General features: G+C 40.9%; 2 protein-coding genes across 2 annotated transcripts in view; one reads left to right on the forward strand and one right to left on the reverse strand.

Annotated features, from left to right (window-relative positions):
- The window catches only part of GLB1 (galactosidase beta 1), a 103,730-nt gene extending 100,372 nt beyond the window's left edge, over positions 1-3,358 (forward strand). The window contains exon 16 of the mRNA XM_088798288.1: positions 3,329-3,358. Coding sequence (XP_088654414.1) covers positions 3,329-3,343 — 15 coding nt within the window. The 3' untranslated portion in view covers positions 3,344-3,358. The remainder of the gene's footprint in view (positions 1-3,328) is intronic.
- Positions 3,359-4,965: 1,607 nt separating this feature from the next.
- CCR4 (C-C motif chemokine receptor 4) lies at positions 4,966-8,780 on the reverse strand. Its single transcript, XM_019727765.3, has 2 exons — positions 8,662-8,780; positions 4,966-6,229 (listed from the first exon to the last, which is right to left on the reverse strand). The coding sequence occupies exons 1-2, from the start codon at positions 8,757-8,759 to the stop codon at positions 5,098-5,100; spliced, it is 1,230 nt and encodes a 409-aa protein (XP_019583324.2). The 5' UTR covers positions 8,760-8,780; the 3' UTR covers positions 4,966-5,097.
- Positions 8,781-21,319: the final 12,539 nt, after the last annotated feature.

Here is a 21,319-nt window from a genome sequence, read left to right on the forward strand (position 1 = left end):
ATCCCCCTCCTCTGCTTCTCTGACCCAAAGTGGGATCAGAAGGGCTTCTGACCCAAGGCCTGTTCATCTCCGCCCCTGCACCTCATGGTATACCCCACCCTTCAAGAAATGTATTTCTCTAGTGCTTTCTGAGGTCTGTCACTGCTGCACCCTCTCACCACCCTTCTCTTCATCCTTTCTCACACAGTTTTTGGCCTGATATCGCTGCTTTTAGTAGACCTTACATATATATTGGAGTCTGAAAAGTATATCTCTCTCCAAGTTTGATCAGAATGGAGTTTGTGGGTTTTCAAATTCATTCTTCTTGCTGATACTTTACAGTTTCCCAGAGAAGGTAAAATGCAGACGTCCAACAGCTGTGTTCATACCAAAAGTCTTAATGAAGTAATTTTTGACCCAAAGACCACCCACTGATTTCTGGAACTAGGAGGCAATTCAATTAATCTTTGAATTCTGTCACATAAAGTTTTATTAGAAACATAATGGGGATTTTGGAGAGAGGGACTGGTGAACTTTGCATAGTAAAACAGAAACTTGAATTGCCAGAGTAAAGAAATTGATTCAGAGATAAGTAAATTCATTCATTCTGTAAAAAAATAATTGAAGAACTGCTTTGTGCTCATCACAGGCATTTTGCTTGTCAGTTAGGTGGTGGTTATTGTTGGTAGAGTTAGTCTAATTCATGATTAGAATATTGTTTCCCCTGGATCTCAGTTTCTTTGGGGCAATAGAGCCAACCTTATCTACTTTAAGATGAGGCTGGAACGAGTTTCAATATATAAAAGTACTTGGTGATTTTCTGATTTTCTGAAAGGGGCATTTGGAGTCATTGTAAACTTTTAAGGAGTCAAGTATTTTGACCACAAAAATGGGTGGAGGTGTGTCTGGTTCATTTAAACCGAGGAAGCCACTGACTGGTACAAGACATAGGATGCCGGGTGGCTGTGGCACGGCCAAAGGTAGACATGGGCTATGACCATAACAGAAAGGGAATGGTGTAGGGAAATACCTCAGGGCTTAAAGCAGGCAAATTGTGGGAGCAAAGGTGAGGTTGACTAATGGAAGCATAAGAACCAAGAGTCAAATTGAGGCTAGTGGTCAGAGGGCAATGAATGAAGGACATCCCTGAGCAGAGATTATGCCTTCTCGTTTTCCCACACCTGAGGTCAATTTCCATTTATATTAGGTGCTCACTTGTCCCCTGTGTAAAAGTTCCACTTTAGATTAAGGTTCCTGGAAACAGACTCAGAGACTGGCATTCAGGAGATTTGACGGGGAGCCCTCTTGGGAGCAACACCTGTGACGACACCAAGGAAGCAGGACTAGGCAGTCGGACAAGTTGAACCTCAAGGTAGTTGCAACAGAGGCCTCAGCTAATCTTATAGGGAGCTCTGCTGTCAGAATGGCTCTTCAGAGTTGTCCCAAACTAAGAGAAGGAGGGGAGTGTTTGTTCCCCGTCGTTATCTAGTCACTGGATGTGAGCTGTGCCCATGGAGGACAACCCCAAAAGGAGACTCGCTGAGAGCTATTAGCTGTCAATGCTCCTGGTAGCTGTAGAGTGAGTGCTTCAGTCCTACACAAAAAATACATGGACAGCACACCACAGCGCCCACTAACGGTCTTCTGAAGCCTAACACAGGATGGCAGCTGACTCCGTAGCTCAAACCTGCAGCCTCCTAGGTCTATAATGTTTCTTTGGTCTCTCTCATCTCTGCCTGCTTTGCTCCCCTTCCCCACCCCCCACATATTCTCTTTAACTACAAAAACCTACTCACTACCCTGAACACACAGCACCCTCTTAACTCCACCCTGCCTTTCCATGAGCTAGTTCATCAGTCTAGAACGTCCTTCCGCCTTTCCATTCAACAAAATCATGCTCGCTTCACAAGGCTGACTTCAAAAGCTAATTGCATTATAAAAATTTGAAGTTGAATCCGTTTCTCCTTCCTCTAGGGTGCCAAAGCATGTCGTTTGTAACTCTGTTATGGTATCCGTCCTGCTTGTGCTCTAACTGATCTTGTGTTTGTGTTTTTCCTTTATCAGACTGTAAATCCAATGAGTGGAGAACTTTATCCTTTATTCTATTATTCTCCCCATAACCTCACATTCTGCTTGACACAAAATAGATAGTCAACCAATAGAAACTGAGTACATCAAGTGTTCCAAATTGTTATGAGAGTTTCTTAGGAAAAAGAAAAAAAATCTCCCTAACATTCTGAAGACCCTTTGGCATCACCCTGTATTTTTCCTACTCATGGGAAGTAGACAGTCTTTATTTATTCAATATAATTTGAATGCCTACTATGGGACAGGTACGGATAGGGCTACTTCCTATTATTCTTTTTGTTGGTGGTAGTGACATTATTAAGGTAAAATTTCCATAATACAAAACTAACCATTTTTTTCCTGTTTTTTATCAATTTTATTGGGGAATATTGGGGAACAGTTTTTCCAGGGCCCATCAGCTCCAAGTCAAGTTGTTGTCTTTCAATCTAGTTATAGAGGGTGCAGCTCAGCTCCACGTCCAGTTGCCGTGGGCATTGAACAAGTAACCTTGTTGTTAAGAGCGCGTGCTCTAACCAACTGAGCCATCTGGCCGCCCAAAGCTAATCATTTTTAAATGTACAATTCTGTGGCATTGGTACATTCACGATGTTGTGTAGCCGTCACCTCTATCTAGTTCCAAACCATTTACATCACCCCAAAAGCAAACCTATTTCTATTGTTCTTAAACAAATTACACCTAGTCTGTGTTCCCCAGAAGCTAGGCATGTTGCAACAAGAAAGGAATAGGTCTAATGTCTGAAAAATTTATACTTAAATGCACCTTTTTATAGAAATCATGCTAGTTTGCTTTTCAATGCTTCTGTTACTGAATGGGAAGGAATTTTCTTTTCAGTGTTCTAAGAGGATTGTGTTTGGGTATCACTAGAGGTTCTAAATTCCCATCTGAGGAAATAACTCCCCAGCTTTGGAACAAGGGAAGCCCTGAGTGACTCGAGGTGGTGGATGACCCCATCCCCAGGTGGAGGGCTGGAAGCTTTGCGGGCTGCACCTCACCCTTGCTTAGCATTGTGCGTGATGTGGAATGAAGGGACAGTAAAACCAAACCCCTTTGACCAGTCTTTGTCTTTTCAAGTCCTGAGACAAAGACTGTCTCACTGTGATTAAATGAATAAAATTACAAATTCTACCAAGAAAGGGGAGGCAGCCAGTGGCTGGGCTCATGCAAAACCACCCTTCATCTACGAGCTTGGAACATAGATGCTTTGCATTAATCATCTTATTTCTTTTTTTCAATCATTCTGAAATACATTCTGCTTTACAGATGAGAGGAAAGTGAGGTTAAGAGAAGAAAGCGACGTGCTCAGGCTCACAAGGGAACGCAGAGCTCGGATTTGGCAGACTCTAGCGTACCACGCAGAGGTTTTCTAAGGAAACTGCCTAGGAACCTGGCCCAACTCTCACTTCCTATCCACTCGACTCTCCTGGTACACTAGAACACCATGGCGACTCCATTCCCTACTCTAAGTAGAGACCTAAAGAGCAAACCCTCTGATTCCTCCCCTTGGGCTCATCCTTATGATCTCCATCATGAGATGTTGTGGTGAAGATGATTCAGCAAAGCACTGGGGACATCAACAGCTTGCTTTCCCATCTGCATCAGATCAGGAAACAAGGCTCTGCGGGACTATATACCAGTTTATTCTCTTTTTTTTTTCTATTAAGGCAACATCAACGTACCCTTGTAAAATCACTTTCCTGGAAATAAATTGTCTGGAAGTGCATTCTTTATAAATGTAGAGCGTGCAATAATGTGTAAACTTACAGAAGCAGCTTAAATTGGTTAACTTAGTTAATGGTTTGCAAGATAGGTTTTTGTTTTCGGAGGGGATACAAGTATCCCTATATTACAAGTATGCCCAGACTTTGTTAAAGTCTTTACTTAATTGTGATTAATTAAGGCTGTGAGTAAGAACAGAGATTTCTTTAGTGATGTAAAATGATTAATTACATAGTTAAAATGACTTGTAAGAAATGACTGAACTTTTCAGTCATCCAAAAGTAAACCACCAGGGCTAGTTTTTAAAAGAGAGGATGACACTTTTCACAATTTCATAATTTTTTGACAGTTGTTTTCATGCCACGTCAGCAATAACTTTTAGTTGATTATTCCTGCCTCACTTGATGGCAGGCACTTCAAAAGATAAAGGAAGCATTGGCGTGCTTTAATAGTCCTCATTTTTAGTTTTGAAGGTATTTCTTGTAAATAAGTAAAAGACCACAAATAAATGTATCTGAAACTATGTATTGTTTTTACAATTTGAATAGTCATCTGTTATAATTAAAACAAAACATGTCCACAAGCATATAAAACTGTTAGAATTTCCACGAGTATGTTTGGATTTTTCAATGTCTTGTATTTCATGTTTGAAACTCAGACCATGCTAATGGCTTCATATCCTTATACTTGGAATCAGCATAAAAAGTTGGGCTTCCATTAACAAATAATCCTATGCAATAAAAGAATCAAGATCTAAGTTCATTACTTCACTATTCGTTTCCACATACACCTGGCTTCACGGACTATTCCTGGCTTCAGACATATTATTAGAAAAAAACACTAAGACAGCATGTCAAAGTTTTCTATGTTGTCCCACAAAAGCTAGAAATTAATTAACGAGCCCATACTTCACAGCAGGAAGTAGCAATTTCCTCCACCCCTCAATTCACTCGGATTCCCTCAGGAGAGCTCCATCAGTTCATGTTAGAAGGGAATGGCTTGCCCCTTCAAATATTACATATCACCGCTTTGAAACGCTGCTCAGAATTCTCCTCAGGGTTCCGTATCCTGGCAGGCCAGCCTGGTGTGGGGAAGGACGCTGCAGTGGGGGGGTGGACACCGCCGCTGTGGGGGGGACTCGTGCCGCACTGAACTGGTATGTGGCAAGAGGAAAAGCTGACTTCAGGGTAAGAAGCCCCACTTTGTGCAGTGGATGTAAACGTTCCTGACACCTGCTCGGGGAACTCTTACTATAACACAACTTTACCTAAGCTCTTAATTTGGGAAATTTACTAACTCTGATTCTTGCATTTTTACAGAGCGTCATGGAGATCGTGATCCATTGTGGACTGCGTGTACGATGAGCTGGGGGTGTCGGGGGAGTAAATTTGGAGGAGCCTACAGTATTGGCAGAGCACAAAAGAGCCCCTGCAGGTTTTGAAGAGCTGTACGATGTACTTGCGAAACTTCTCCCCCAGGAAGAAGTAGATGACTGGATTAAGGCAGCAGTGAACGAAAGCCAGGGTCTCTGTGGCCTGAATGGCATAGTCCAGGTGTCTTTCAAAGGTGCAGTCCTGCAGGACCTCTAACTCGACCAGGGTCTCCAAGAAGAGCACTACGTTGTACGGCGTCCAGAACCCCAGGAAAAGCACCACCACGGCGAAGATCATCTTCATCGCCTTGTTCTTCTTCTCGTTCTTACAGTGCTGCAAGGTCCTGATGATCATGGAGTAGCAAAACAGCATGATCCCCAAGGGAATCACCAAGCCCAGGACGTTGATCTCCAGGGAGCTCAGGACCTTCCAGCTGGTGGAGTTGAACGAGTACTTGGTTTTGCAATAGGTACGGTTGCGCTCTGTATAACAAGTGCTGAATAAAAGGCCTGGCAGGGAGGCCAGGACAGCCACGGACCACGTGGCCAAGCTGGTGATGACCCCGTAAGTCACGGTCCTCGCTCGTAAGGAAAACACTGCGTGCACGATGGCCAGGTATCTATCGATGCTCATGAGCATGATGAAGAATATGCCACTGTAAAAGCCCACCAAGTATATCCAGGAAATAATCTTGCAGAGACCTAGTCCAAACACCCACTGGTCTGCAGCATAGTAGCCCCAGAAAGGGAGGGAGAGCACAAAGAGCAGGTCGGAGATGGCGAGGTTGAGCAGGTACACGTCAGTCATGGACCTGAGTCGCTTGTACTTGAAGAGGACCAGAACCACCACGGAATTGCCAAGCAGACCAAACAGAAAGACCAAGGAGTAGAGGGGGGGCAGGAAGAGCCCCCCAAATGCCTTGATGCCTTCTTTGGTGCAAGGGTTGGGGATGTTTTCATTGAAATAGTAATTGCTGTAGATGCTTTCATCCAGCGTGGTGTCTGCTATATCCGTGGGGTTCATTTTCAAACCTCCAGGCTCCTCAAGGCAGCTCTGGGGCCAACCAGAGAAACTAATGAAGGGAAGAGCAAACAAGATTTCTGTCAGGACAAAAACAAATCAAAGGAGTGCTGAATGCGGAGTACAACTGCTTACTATTTTGCCCCAGATCGTTCTACATCCTTCCCAACCTTCCCAAGTTAGAGGGTTCAATTCCTTGCAGGGCAGGGCAGCCAGATGCAATGATCCTGCCCTTTGGAGTCAGAGAGATTCCAAATTCCAGCTCTGCCACTCTTCTTATCCCTCCGCTGGCAGCTTCAGTCCTCTTATTTGTTAAAGTGGGGATAGTAAAACCGCCTTTTCAAGGAGATGTTTCTCAAGGATGTATTTCTAAAACATAGTGGGGGGTTACTGAAATCATTTGCAAGAATGACCCCACCAGTTGATATCCCCAACAGCACTGCACCGAGTGCCTTTCTGACATAAAAGCAAGGGGGAAAAAAGATTTTAAAAAAATCTAGGGGCAGCTGGTTAGCTCAGTTGGTTAGCGTGCAATGCTTGTAACACCAGGGTTGCCAGTTCGATCCCCACATGAGCCAGTGTGAGCTGCGCCCTCCACAACTAGATTGAAACAACTACTTGACTTGGAGCTGACGGGTCCTGGAAAAACACACTAAAAAATAAATAAAAGTTTAAACTAATAATAATAATATGGCAAAGGGCCTTAATATGTAAAAAAAAAAAAAAAAAAAAAAATCTACACACGTTTCCCCTTCAGATTAACTCCAAAAATTCAATACTTGCTTAGGTAATCATTAAGCTAAAAGGAAACTCGGTTGGTCTTGCCTTTATATAAAAATTCTAATTTCTCCTGCATGCTTTGTACTTCATAGATTTCAAAGCACGTTCTCCAGGATTGCCATTTAATCCCACTCCCATGCTCCTGTCTCCACTACCGCCAACAAAAATCAGGTACTCTGAACTAAGCAAGAATACTGAGCCACGGTGTGGGTGACTCATGAAAGATCTAGAGAGGTTAAATGCCTCCTGAAGACCACACCGCTATGTACAGAACTTGCTCTTCAGGCCCCAGTCCCAGCGATATGCTGGTAAACCAGTTATGGGAGGTTGGGAGGGCCGGGAGGACTCTGATGTATGGTGTTGGCTGGTTTCCATGGTGTACATACTCCCACCATGACCAAGGTCAAGCTGCCAACTGCCTCATAAAACTGCTGACTATTTAACAATCAGCTGTTGAGAGTTGATGCAAATAGGCTCCAGCACACCACTGCCAAGTGCCATGTTCTCTCTAGGACATCCTCTTAGGTAGGAACATGCCTGCTCTTCCAGGCCTGGGTGGCTAGCCTCTCCTGGGCCAATCTGATGCTCATGTAGCAAATCTGTTTCAAGGTCCTTAGGAAGGTTGCAGTTCTCAGCTGGGTAAATTGAGGGACATTTTTGGTCTTTTCATCAAAACCACATATGAAAATCAATCCTATGCACTGAATCCTATCAGAGTGGGTATTATTAGCATGACAGATGTAGAAAAGTTACATCAGAACCAAAAATAAAATCTCTACCTCTCCAACCACCACTTCCTATCTAAATTGGCACAAGGTTAAAACTTTAACTTAAAGTTACATACATGCGTACAACCACTCTCATTTCCTATCTCAATTGGCAGATAAAGAGGGTAAAACCTTAAAGTTACACACATGCTCACATGTGAATCACAGCAATTCAGGGATAAGTGCCTTCTCACCAAGGCCGCCTCCTCTTTCTTTCTTCTTAATGGTGCTATGAGATTCCTTTTAAGACCCTTTTCACATTGTTCAGTAATTCACATCTACCCACTTCCTCCCACCCTCACCAGTATACATCCAAACACCTAAACTATGCGTTTCTCAAGAGACAGATGTTGATTTACTCCTGTAAACTGACGCTGAAAACCTGGCGCATTTCAGAGTCTCCCAAAAAATGTGTTAAATGAATAGCAATTCTAGTTAAATGAGTAACAATTCTAGTCTTTCTGCACCATTTTGCCAGGGAGAATTAAAGAAATAGAAGAGGCTGAGGAGTTAGGAAATTATCAGGAGAACACAGCTGGTAAAACAAAAGTAAACACAGCTGGTAAAACTTTCGCATTATTCTGTAGTCCTTGTTTGTGTGGTATTTCTTTGCCTCGGAATCTTAATAGAAACAAGAAGCAGAAAAGTTTATATGTTTAATGAAAACTGTCTATGGACTTAGGCCCGACCTGTGCAGGGAGAGAGTCCCGCATCAATGAATGCCCATCAGATGAGGGTTCAGAGGCGGTGAGTACAGGTAGATAGATCATGTGTGACCTCCAAGATAGGAGCCAAATGTGACTACTCCAGTGACCGTGATGCCTGAGTGTTGGGACTGGGTGAGTGGCTAGCCAGCCTTCAGTGCTTCCAAAGTCCACACACCTGTGGAAATCCGCGCATGGTCTGAAGCCCCGGGAATGACCCCATCCCCACTTACCTTGCTTTTCTGAAAGTGGCTCTGAGGAAGGTCTGTGAAGTAGTGCCAGCCTTGTTCAAGAAGCAGCAGTAAGAAAGACAGGTGCCTTTGAAGGGCATGTGGCTTCCTGTGAGCACCAACTCTTTATCTCTCACGCGCTACACGGAGTACTAAGTTCAAATGGTTTTTTTTTGTTTTTTTTTTTTTATAAAAGAAACAAAATGACTCTTAGGGACTCTTAGTCACTCATTTCCCAAAACTGAAAGCTTAGGAAGGTTTGTTCTCTGCTAGATTCAGGAAGAAAATGAAGTGAATTTTTAAAAAGAGAAACTTAAAAAAAATTATTTATTTGTTGGATTTTTAACTTTAAAACTTTCCTTTTAGCTGGCTGTATGAAGTAGAAACAATCTTTAGATGCTGGAAGAGGGGGCTGTTCGTGATTTCCCCATCATGAATGTGCAGTGGCAAGCAGTCAAGATGTGTGGTGTTCTCTAGACAAGTGGGAAGTCAGAATGCGAGGCCAGACATACTCAAGAAAAAGGATATTCAGGAGTAGAGAACATTTTAGTCAAATGTGTGTGTCTTGGGAATGACTTGGAAGGCTTTAACTCAACCACATTCAATAACTGACAAATCCTCAATCTTGTATAAACATACATGTCAACATAGCTTCAAGCCCTTTTTGCAAAAGAAAGACCCTTCCCCCAAGTCCCTTCTACTTAGAAATTGTGGTGCTTCCACTGACAATGATCTTAGCTGAGTCCCTTGGGGTTTGCTTAGCAGTTATAGCCATCAGTCCTAAGTCTTTTGTATATCATATCCTCAGCTACTGCCAGCTTCCAAATGCTTTCCCTCTCCATGTCCAGAGTTGCTTAGTTCTGTGGTTCAGCTTGAAAAAGCCACACATGTCATTTTTCTTGAGGAAGTTGCATGAATAGAAACTAAAAAATTGAACTAGAGCAGTGTTTATCAAACCTTTTTTATTATGACCCCTCCTAAGGTGCCTTTTCAGATTTTTTTCCTAATCACCTCCCACTGAACTTGTAATACCACAGATAAACTGTATATCTATTTATGTAGTGTATGTATATCTATGCTTTAAACATAAAAAGAGTAAGATATTTTTCACCTCAGAAACAAATTTTTGTTTCTTATCACCTCTATTAAGAATGCATGAAAGTCTGGTCAAGATGGCAGAGTAGTGGAATAGCCAAAGCAATCCTAAGAAAAAAGAACAAAGCTAGAGGTACCACACTCCCTGACTTCAATTTATACTACAAAGTGACAATAACCAAAACAGCATTGTATTGGCAGAAAAACAGATGCATAGACCAATGGACTAGAACTGAGAAGCCAGAAATAAACCCACATATATGTGGGCAGATAATTTTTGACAAAGGAGCCAAAACCATACAATGAAGAAAAGAAAGCCTCTTCAATAAACAGTGCTGGGAAAACTAGAAAGCCACGTGCAAAAGAATGAAACAAGGGATGGCCAGATGGCTCAGTTGGTTAGAGCTCGAGCTCTTAACAGGGTTGCCAGTTCAATGCCCACATGGGCCAGTGAGCTGCACCCTCCACAACTAGATTGAAGACAACGAGCCGCCACTGAGCTTCCAGAGAGGTGGCCAGATGGCTCAGTTGGTTAGAGCGCGAGCTCTTAACAGCAAGGTTGCCGGTTCAATCCCTGCACGGGATGGTGGGCTGTGCCCCCTCCCCTGCAATCAAGATGGAGAATGGCGACTAGAGTTGGAGCTGAGCTGCGCCCTCCACAACTAGATTGAAGGACAACAACTTGACTTGGAGTTGATGGGTCCTGGAAAAACACACTGCTACCCAATAAAAAAATTTAAAAAAAAATAAAAAAAAAGGAATGAAACAACTGCTATTTGTCACCATATACTAAAATTAACTCAAAATGGATGAAAGACCTAAATATAAAACCTGAAACAATAAATTACATAGAATAAAACATAGGTATTAAACTTATGGACCTTAGGTTCAGAGAAGATTTTACGAATTTGATCTTAAAGGCAAGAGAAGTAAAAGCAAAAATAAATGAATGGGACTGTACCAAACTAAAAAGCTTCTGCACAGCAAATAAAAACCATCAACAAATCAAAGCGGCAACTAACTGAATGAGAGAAGATAATTGCAAATAACATCTCAGATAAGGGGCTAATATCCAAAATATATAAAGAACTCATAGAACTTGCCAACAAAAAACAAACAATACAATTTAAAAAATTGGGCAGAGAACCTGAACAGACACTTCTCCTAAGAAGACAAACAAATGGCCAAAGATATGTGAAAACAAAGCTCAACTTCACTAGCTATTAGGGAAATGCAAATCAAAACCACAATTAGATACAACCTCACACCTGTTAGAATGACTATTATCAACAAGACAAATAATAAAAACTGTTGGAGAGGCTGTGGAAAAAAAGGAGCTGTCATACACTGCTGGTGGGAATGTAAATTGATACAGCCACTATGGAAAACAGCATAAAGATTCCTCAAAAAATTAAGAATAGAATTACCATACAACCAAGCAATTCCTCTTCTGTATCTACCCAAAAAAAATCTGAAAACACTTATCCATAAAGATACTTGTATCTTTATGTATCCCTATGTACGTTGTAGCATTGTTAATGGTGGCCAAGACATGGAAACAACATATAATTAGAAACAATAAATGATTGGATAAAGAAGATGTGGTACATATATACAATGGAATATTACTCAGCCATAAGAAAAGAGGAAATACTGCCATTTGCAACAACATGGATGGATCTTGGGATTATCATGCTAAGAGAATAAGTTAGACAGAAAAAGTTGAGAACCATATGACTTCACTCATATGTGGGATATAAAACTGAAAGCAACAAATGAACAAGACAAACAAACAAACAAAAACTCATAGACACAGACAACAGTTTAGTGGTTATCAAAGGGTAAGTAGAAGAGGTTGGTAGAAGAGGATAAAGAAGATCAAATATATGGTGATGGAAGGAGAACTGACTGTGAGTGGTTAACACACAATGTGATATATAGGTGATGTATTATAGAATTGTACACTTGAAACCTACATAATTTTATTAACCAATGTCACACCAATAAATTTAACAAAAATTTAAAAATTAAATTAAATTTAAAAAGATGGCAGAGTAGGTAAATGCTGTGCTCACTTCCTCTCACGACCATATCAAAATTACAATTAAACTACAGAATAACCGTAATTGAGAATTGCCTGACGTCTAGTTGAACAGAAGTCCTATAACTAAGGATCCAGAAGAAGATACATTGACACTGGTAGGAGGGGTGGAGACGCAAAACGGGGTGGTGCCCACACCCACATGTGGAGGTTAAAAATTGGGAGGAATATCTCACTGAACAGGATGCCCTGAGGAGTGAAGGTTCCCAGCCCCACACCAGGCTACAAGCCCAGAGTTCCAGTGCTGGGAAGTGAAGTCTCCACAACTTCCGGTTGTGAAAACCAGTGGAGATTGTGGCTGAGTGAGATGGAGGGTTGCTGGAGTCCCAGGTGTTCCTCTTAAAGGGTTCACGCACAGAGTTACACACTGATGGACTCACTCTCTATGATCTTCAGTGCTGGGGCAGCAGCTCAAAAGATGCCAGGGACATACGGGGAAGAACTGAATTGTCTGCCTTCAGGGCAAGGGCTGGAGGCATAGCTTCCTCCCAGACAGAAGTGCTAGCAGAAGGCATTGTTCCTTTGTTGAGCTCTCCCCCACCCAGTGTGCAGACACATGCTTGTGCCATATCTGAATCTCCATCAACCTGGCTAATACCTTTAGTTTCACCCTAGTGATTCCCTTAGACTGCAATTCACCCAACTCATGGGCTCACCCAAGCTACTTCCAGTGGCTTCTCAAAAATAAAAAAGCCTGTCTTGGCTCATGCTGCAGACTTTCCTGAAATCTCTCAAAAGTTCACAAACCACAAACAAGCAGCATCTGGCCTCAGTGTGCCCTGTACCTCTTGCTAAGCAGCCCCAAGCCTGGCACTAGTGACAGCTGACCCTGGTTCACAGCTAAGCCTCTCCCAGGCACCTCCAAGCCCAGCACAAATGGCAACCATCTGCTGGAAAAGGCACAGGCAGCAGCTGACCTGGGCCTGCAACAGAGCCCCACCCAAGAGGCCCCAAAACTAACACACTCAGTGACCAGCTTCAGGCCACATCAGAGTACCACACAACCACCTCCACAAAAGACACACCCAAATTGCAGACTGGGCAGGCACAGAGCCCTGCTAAAGTGGATCCTGCTCTGTAGGGTCAGCCCCTCCACAACTGCTCCGCTACTGTGGTCACAGCCTGTACTCACAACCAATCAGCCCTCAGGGTCTTTCCCTCCCAATAATGTACAAACAGCAACCAGGGCTCAACTACAACAAGAGGACACACACAACGTGCACAAGGGACACATCTGGAGCACCTGGCTCAGGTGACCAGGGAGACTGCACACTGGGTCCCACAGGACACCTACTATATAAGTCCACTCTACTAAGACCGGGAGACACAGCAGCTTTACGTAATACATAGAAACAAACAAAGGGAGACAGCCAAAATGGGGAGATAAAGAAACACGTCCCAAATGAAAGAACAGAACAATTTTCCAGAAAAAGAACTAAACAAAATGGAGACAAGCACTCTACCGGCTGCAGAGTTCAAAACACCTGTTATAAGGATGCTCAATGATCTCAGTGAGAATTTCAAAGAAGAGATAGGAAACATACAAATGGAGATAGAAAACATAATAAAGAACCAGTCAGAAATAAAGACTACAATAACTGAAATAAAGATACATTAGAGGGTATCAAATAGATTAAATGAGGCAGAGGATTGAATCAGCAATTTGGAAGATAAGGCAGCAGAATACACCCAATCAGAACAGCAAAAAGAAAAAAAAAATCCAAAAGAATGAGGATAGTTTAAGGGGCCTTTGGGACAATATCAAGCATACCAGCATTCACATCATAGGGATACCAGAAGAAGAAGAGAGAGACAGTAAGGAATTGAAAACATATTTAAAGAAATAATGACGGAAAACTTCCCTAACCTGGTGAAGGAAATCAACATGAAAGTCCAGGAAGCACAGAGTCTCAAACAAGATGAACCCAAAGAGGCTCACACCAAGACATCATAATTAAAATACCAAAACTTAAAGACAAAGAATCTTAAAAACAGCAAGAGAAAAGCTCTTAGTTACCTACAAGGGAGCTGTCATAAGACTGTCAGCTGATTTTTCAACAGACACTTAGCAGGCCAGAAGTGATTGGCAGGAAATATTCAAAGTGATGAAAAGCAAGGACTTACAACCGAGATTACTCTGTCCAGCAAAGCTATCATTTAGAAACGAAGGACAGAGAAAGAGCTTCCCAGACAAGAAAAAGCTAAAGGCGTTCATACCAAACCAGTATTATAAGAAATGTTAAAGGGATATATTTAAACAGAAGAATAAAAGATAAAAAATAAGATTAATAAACTGGCAATAACTACAAATCTATCAACAATTACTTCAAATGTAAATGGATTAAATGCTCCAATCAAAAGACATAGGATGGCTGACGGATAAGAAAACAAAACCCTTACAGATGCTGCCTACAAGAGACTCACTTCAGATCTAAAGACACACAGACTATATAAATAAGGGGACAGGAAAATGATATTTCATGAAAATGGACATGAAAACTAAAAAGCTATGGCAGCAATACCTATCCCAGAAAAAATAGACTTTAAAACAAAGGTTATCACAAGAGACAAAGAAGGACCCAGTAATCTCACTTCTAGGTATTTATCTGAAGAAACCCAATACACTACTTCAAAGGGACATGTGCATCCATATGTTCACTGCAGCATTATTTACAATAGCTAAGATATGAAGGCAACCTGGGTGTCCATCAAAGGATGACTAGATAAAGAAGAGGCGGTATATATATACAATGAAATATTACCCAGCCATAAAAAAAAAATAATTGGCCAGCCCGGTGGCTCAGGCAGTTGGAGCTCCGTGCTCCTAACTCCAAAGGCTGCCGGTTCAATTCCCACATGGGCCAGTGGGCTCTCAACCACAAGGTTGACAGTTCAACTCCTCGAGCGGGATGGTGGGCTCTGCCCCCTGCAACTAAGATTGAACACGGCATCTTGAGCTGAGCTGCCACTGAGCTCCCGGATGGCTCAGTTGGCTGGAGCACAGGCTCTCAACCACAAGGTTGCCAGGTCGATTCCTCGAGTCCTGCAAGGGATGGTGGGCTGCGCCTCCTACAACAAGCAACAGCAACTAGACCTGGAGCTGAGCTGCACCCTCCACAACCAAGATTGAAAAGGACAACAACTTGACTTGGAAAAAAATCCTGGAAGTACACACTGTTCCCCAATAAAGTCCTGTTCCACCTTCCCAATAAAATCTTTAAAAAAGAAATAATTGAAATCTTGCCATCTTTAACAACATGGATGGGCCTAGAGAGTAGAGCTGAGTGGAATAAGTCAGACAGAGAAAGACAAATGCCATATGATTTCACTTACATGTAGAATCTAAAGAACAAAATAAATGAACAAACTAACTCAAATATACAGAGAACATTTTGATGGCTGCCAAATGAAAGAGAGTTGAGAAAATGGGTGAAAAGGGGAAGGGATTAAGAAGTACAAATTGGTTGTTACAAAGTAGCTATGGGGATATAGGGTATAGCATAAGGAATATAGTCAATAATATTGTAATAACTATGCATGGTGTCAGATGGGTACTAGATTTATCAGCGTAAGTTATATAAATGTCAAATCACAATATTGCATACCTGAATCTAATATAGCATTACATATCACTGTAATTGAAAAAATAAAAAATTATTTAAAAAGAAAAGAATGCATTAGTTAGAGTAGTGATTCTCAACTGGATTCTTCAACCTCCAACGAACATACAGCAATATCTGGAAGCATCTTCATTTGGTATGGGGGGAGGGGCCACTGGCTTCTAACGGGAAGAAGCCACCAATGCTGCTAAAATTCTACAATGCACAGGAAATCCCTCCACAATAGAGTTGTCCATCCTGGAATGTCAGTAGTGCTGAGGCCGAGAAACCCTGAGCTAGAGCGCTGTTCCTCAGAGTGTGACCTATGCAACCAGATTCATAGATACCATGCAAGCAAAAAAATAGGGGCAGCCGGATGGCTCAGTTGGTTAGAGCCTGAGCTCTTAACAAGGTTGCCGGCTCAACTCCCGCAGGGGATGGTGGGCTGCGCCCCCAACAACTAGATTGCAAATGGCGACTGGACTTGGAGCTGAGCTGCACCCTCCGCAACTAAGATTGAAGGACAACTTGACTTGAAGCTCATGGGTCCTGGGAAAAACACGCTGTTCCCATTCCCCAATAAAATGTTAAAAAAAGAAAAGAAAAAAAAATAGAGGTACGTGGTCAAATAAGTGGGCAATGCTGGCCTTCGGTTCAGGTTGAACAGTTACTTACTTTAATGCTTCTTACAGGGTTTTCAATACTAATATCTCTGGAAGGCAGGCCAAGAATGAAAATGTCCCACATGTAGTTAGCCAATGAATCTATGCCCAATATGTAGAATAACTTATAAAATTAACATATTTTTAGACTTGTGGAGCCTAAAGAAGATTCTAGCATGAAATTATAGCCCTTGAGGGACAAAATAGAGAGCTGAGGGTTACCATGGAAAGGTATGAAAGCACATGGACTGGGAAGGCCCTGGCCACGCCCATTGGAGCAGATTGCCTGTCTCCATGGACACTGGCCTGAGGGGAGAAGTATCAAGGTCTAGAATATATGATATCTTGAGGTCCAAATCGCCATCAGTGATCGTTGGTCAGTGTGGGTCTGGAGATGGTACTTTGAAAGCCTGTTAGTGCTCCCTTGACTGGATCTGGCCACGTGATGGGCACTGCGGTTCACGAATGGGGGAAAGCATGGGCTCCAGTGTCACATTTGTTGAGAATACTTGCTTTGAGATCGGCTCAGTCTGGGTTCAGATCTCAGTGCCACCACTTACTAGCTACATGAACTCCATCTTCTTACCTGTAAAAGGGGTGATAACGCATGACGCCTGTGGGAAGATGAATGAGATCATGTTTGGAAAGCATTTAGCATAGTACCTGGTACAGGTAGGTTCTCCACAATGACACTAGCAGTGAGAATTCATAGGATAAATAAAATGCATAGGAGTAGCGTCCTCTCTTGAAATAGCTGAGCCTGGCACGTTGCACTTAGCCATGAGTAGGAATCCAAGAAATGTGTGGATTTAGATTCGGTGGGCCACATTCGACCTCTGAGTCTGTGTTCAGGTTAAAAGCAGGTTTCAGGTTTGCAAAGTAATAACGTTACTGTCCTGGAGAATCACTAAATAGGTTTTCCATCCAGTAAAGGTTTCAGAATTAAACAATACTTCCACTCCCCACACCCCCAAAAAGGATCAAATTTTAGTAATTCCTATTTCATAGATGGGGAAATTAGAACCCAGGGAGAGGGGGAGTGTGCTCAAGGCAACACAGCCAGAGACACAGTCAGGGTTCACACTTATACTCCTGACATTTTCATGGGCACCGTCTTCTGTTGGGCTGTTTCTGAAACCTGACTAACGAGGCACAAGCCAACCAAAAAGTACCCAGGGCAAACCCTCCCCCAAACCAAGGTAGTACACCACACAGCACAGGCATCCAAGAAGGAAAACAGCAATATGAGACTACAGCGACCCCTGGTGTACCAAGCCTTATTTCAACCCCCAAAACACCAGGCCACAGGTACCAAACCAACCCACAAGGATGAGCATATCTGACACTGGAAACCATAGACTCCCAAAGACTTCAAGAGGTGCTCAGGGACTCAGCTGTAGAGTAGTGGCAATAGGGCATCAAAGATTTGGTGTCACACCTGTGACTTACAGTTTAAAGTGAGAGAAGCCTGCCAGGCAATCTCACACAGGGGTTGTACTCAGGGACAGGGTAGCACCTGGGTAAACAGCAAGCTGGTGCTGTAGGGAACAGCCTATGTATGGCAAGCAGGACGGTGTTTCTGTTTTCATGGGTTCTTTGTTGATGGGTTAACTTGAATAGTTTTGTGAGCTAGTGGCAGAGGGACTGTCTCTAGTTGTACCAACTTGGCCCCAAGGTGATCAGGGCTGGTGCAGAGTGGCCCCAGAAAATGAGAACCTGTTAAGAGAAGTGATTGGGACATGGATCTAGCTGCTCAAAAAGAGGAACTGACCAACTTCTAGCCAGGGCTTCAAAACCTCATCAGGACAGCATTTAAACAAACTATATTACAGGGGCGGTCTAAATAAAGAGAGAGCATTTTGGCAGGGAAATAGAAGATTGCAAACAATTAAAATACAAATTGATTTTTTAAAAGATAACTAAAAATCCCTGCATTTTTATATATTAGAAAACATATGTCAAAGAAAATATCATAATGGAAAATAGAAAACATTTATAACTGAATGATAATAAAATATCATGCATCCAAAATTGTGCTGGGCAGCTGAAGGGATCTTGATAGGATCATTTAGAACTGAAATGTTTATGCCAGAAGAGAAGGCTAAAAATTAATGAGAACTGTTCAACTAGAAAAAGAAGCAGTAGAAAAAAAGAGTAGTAGAATAAACTCAAAAAGAGTATAAAGAAAAAATAAATATAAGAGCAGAAATTAGTTAAACAGCAACTGAAAGTAAAATAGACCCATTAAAGTATTTGAAAACACTAACAAAATAAATAAACCTCTAGGAAAATAGGTAAAGAAAACATAATCTTGGGAATGTAAAAGGAGACATAAATATAGACCAGAGGTTTAAAAGATACTAAGAAATAACAGTCATGATTTTTATCACAATGAATTTGAAAATGTAGATAAAATGGATAAATTCCTAGAAAATATATCTTACCAAAATTGGCTCAAAAATAAATATAAAACCTGACTTATAATCTTTTAAAAATTGAATCAGCAGTTTAAATGTTTTGTACAAAAACAAAGTAAAAACAAACAAACAAACAAACAAATAACACTCAGGGCAGATAGCTTTACAGGCAAATTCTACCAAACGTTCAAGGTACATATAATCCTAATCTCATGCATCTTTTTTTACCCTGAATTACAACAAATACAAAAAACAGAATACTCCTGAACTCACTTTAAGAAGTTAATATAACCTTTATAACAACCAGAGAGAATGAAAAAATAAAATTAGTCGGTTTCATCAATGAATATATTGATGCAAATATCCTACATAAAATATTAACAAACAATACATAATGGCCAAGTTACTTCATTTCAGATATGCACAGTTGGTTTACTATTAGAGAATCTATTAATGCAAATCATAACATTAACAGAATAAAAGAGAAAAGCCGTCTGACACAGAAAGAGCATTGTATAAGAAAAACAATGTTCAGAGATGCAAACTACAGCATAGAGAATATAGTCAATAATATTGTAATAGCTACTAATATGTATGGTGCCAGATGGTTACTAAACTTATAATGGTGATTGCTTCCTAAGGTATAGAAATGTCTAATCACTATGTTGTACATCTGAAACAAATATAATATTGTATGTCAACTATAATTAAAAATAAATAAATAAATAAAACAATGTTTATGAGTTGGAAAAAAAAAGAAACCTTTGTAGGGTATCATATGGCACATGTCTTATTAGGGAGACCACTTCATGGATGGTGTAGATACTTGACCACTGCACTGTAAACCTGAAGCTGAAGCTGAATAATACTGTATGTCAACTATAATTAATATATATATAGTCACACAATATGGAGTATAACATAGTGAATAGAGTTAACGGAATTGTAATAGATATATATGATGTCAGAGGGGCGATAGATTGGGGGAGGGGTGTTATCACTTTGTGAGGGGTGAAATGTCTAACTAATGCATTGTTTTGTACACCTGAAACTAAAAAATAAAAATAAAAATTTAAAAAAACCCTCCACTTAGGACAGTAGAACATGAAGGAACTTCTTTAAATTGATATCTACAAAGAAAATCTCCAATAAACATACTATGTAATTGTACATAACAAAATTCATTCCTTTAAAAATCAGGACCATGACTAGAACGCCCACCAGTGCCAGTTCTATGAGAGCTGATAGAAAAGACAAGAATTAAAAATAAAACATATAATGAATTCAGCAAAGTTGCAGGATATAAAATCAATACACAAAAATCAGTTGCATTTTTATACACCAACAGTGAAACAACCTGAAAATGAAATTAAGAAAATAATTCAATTTACAATAGCATCAAAAAGAATAAAATCGTAGGAATAAACTTAATCAAGGAGGCAAAAGACTTGTACACTGAAAACTGCAAATGTTATTTAAAAAAATTAAAGAAGACACAATAAATGAAAAGACATCCCAGGTTCATAGATCAGAAGACTTAATATTGTTAAGACGTCAATATTACCCAAATGACCTACAAATTTAATGCTATCCCTGCATTAATCCCCAAAAGTGTTTTGTTTTCGCAGAAATAGAAAAATCCATCCTAAATTCACATGGACTCTCAAGGAGTCCTGAATACCAAATAATCTTGAAAAAGATCAAGTTAAAGGTCTCATACTTCCTGATTTTAAAAGTTATTACAAAGCTGCTGTAACCAAATCAGTGTGTTACTGGCATAAAAGACACACATATAGACCAATGGAATAGAACAGACAGCCCAGAAATGAACCCTCACATATGTGGTCAAATTATTTTCAGAAAGGGTGTCTAGACAATTCAATAGGGAAAGGACAGTCTTTTCAACAAAAGATGCTGGGAAAACTGGATAGCCACATGCAAAAGAATAAAGTTGGACTTTTAGCTTACACCATATACAAAAATTAACTCAAAATAGATTAAAGACCTAAATTTAAGAACTAAAACGATAAAAATCTTACAAGAAAACATAGTGCAAAGTCTTCATGACAATGGATTTGGCAGTGATTTTTTTAAATATGATACCCAAAGCATAGGCAACAAAAATAAATACAGATTAATTGGAGTACACCCAAATTTGAGAGTTCTGTGCATCGAAGGACACACTTAACAGAGTGCAAAGGCAATCTACAGAATCAGAGAAAATGTCTGCAAATCATCTGATAAGAGGTTAATATCTAAAATATATAAAGAACTCCTATAAATAAACAACAAAAAACAACCTGATTGATGCAATTGGTATTGGTGGTATTGGTGCAGGGATAGAAAACTAGACACAGAATAAAGTATCCAAAAGTGAACTTCAGTGATTATTCTGACAGACTGAATCGTTTTATAAAATCCCCAAATATCCTACTCCACAGACTGAAGCCCCCTGTGTGAAATCAGCATCCACCCGCCACACACAAATACACAGGAACCTAACATAAAGATATAACGGAGGAGCGTTGTCCCCTTCACACCCCCAAATACCAAGATGTTCCATCACCCAATGTCACAATTCTCCAGAGTATATTCTCTGCACCACGCCCACTCCCATCCCCCCAACACACATACAGACCACCAAATTCTGTCTTTGGAATAACCAATGAAATTCCCTCTCTCTACCTTTAAGTCAACCCTGGCTGAGGTTCTTCCTCCCTTTTTAATTCAATGTTCTATCCCTTCCATGTTAAACACAGTTGGAGACACAAAATAAACACAGAGAAG

Source organism: Rhinolophus sinicus, chromosome 5 (assembly GCF_057876585.1).
Source record: "Rhinolophus sinicus isolate RSI-liver-muscle chromosome 5, RSI-T2T, whole genome shotgun sequence".
Classification (NCBI taxonomy): domain Eukaryota; kingdom Metazoa; phylum Chordata; class Mammalia; order Chiroptera; family Rhinolophidae; genus Rhinolophus; species Rhinolophus sinicus.

Excerpts from the sequence above, each read along its gene's own strand:
- CCR4 (XM_019727765.3), bottom strand. The coding sequence starts at position 8,759 with ATGCCCTTCAAAGGCACCTGTCTTTCTTACTGCTGCTTCTTGAACAAG. Across the intron at positions 6,230-8,661 it reads GCCACTTTCAGAAAAGCAAG|TTTCTCTGGTTGGCCCCAGA; the intron begins GTAAGTGGGGAT and ends TCCCTTCATTAG.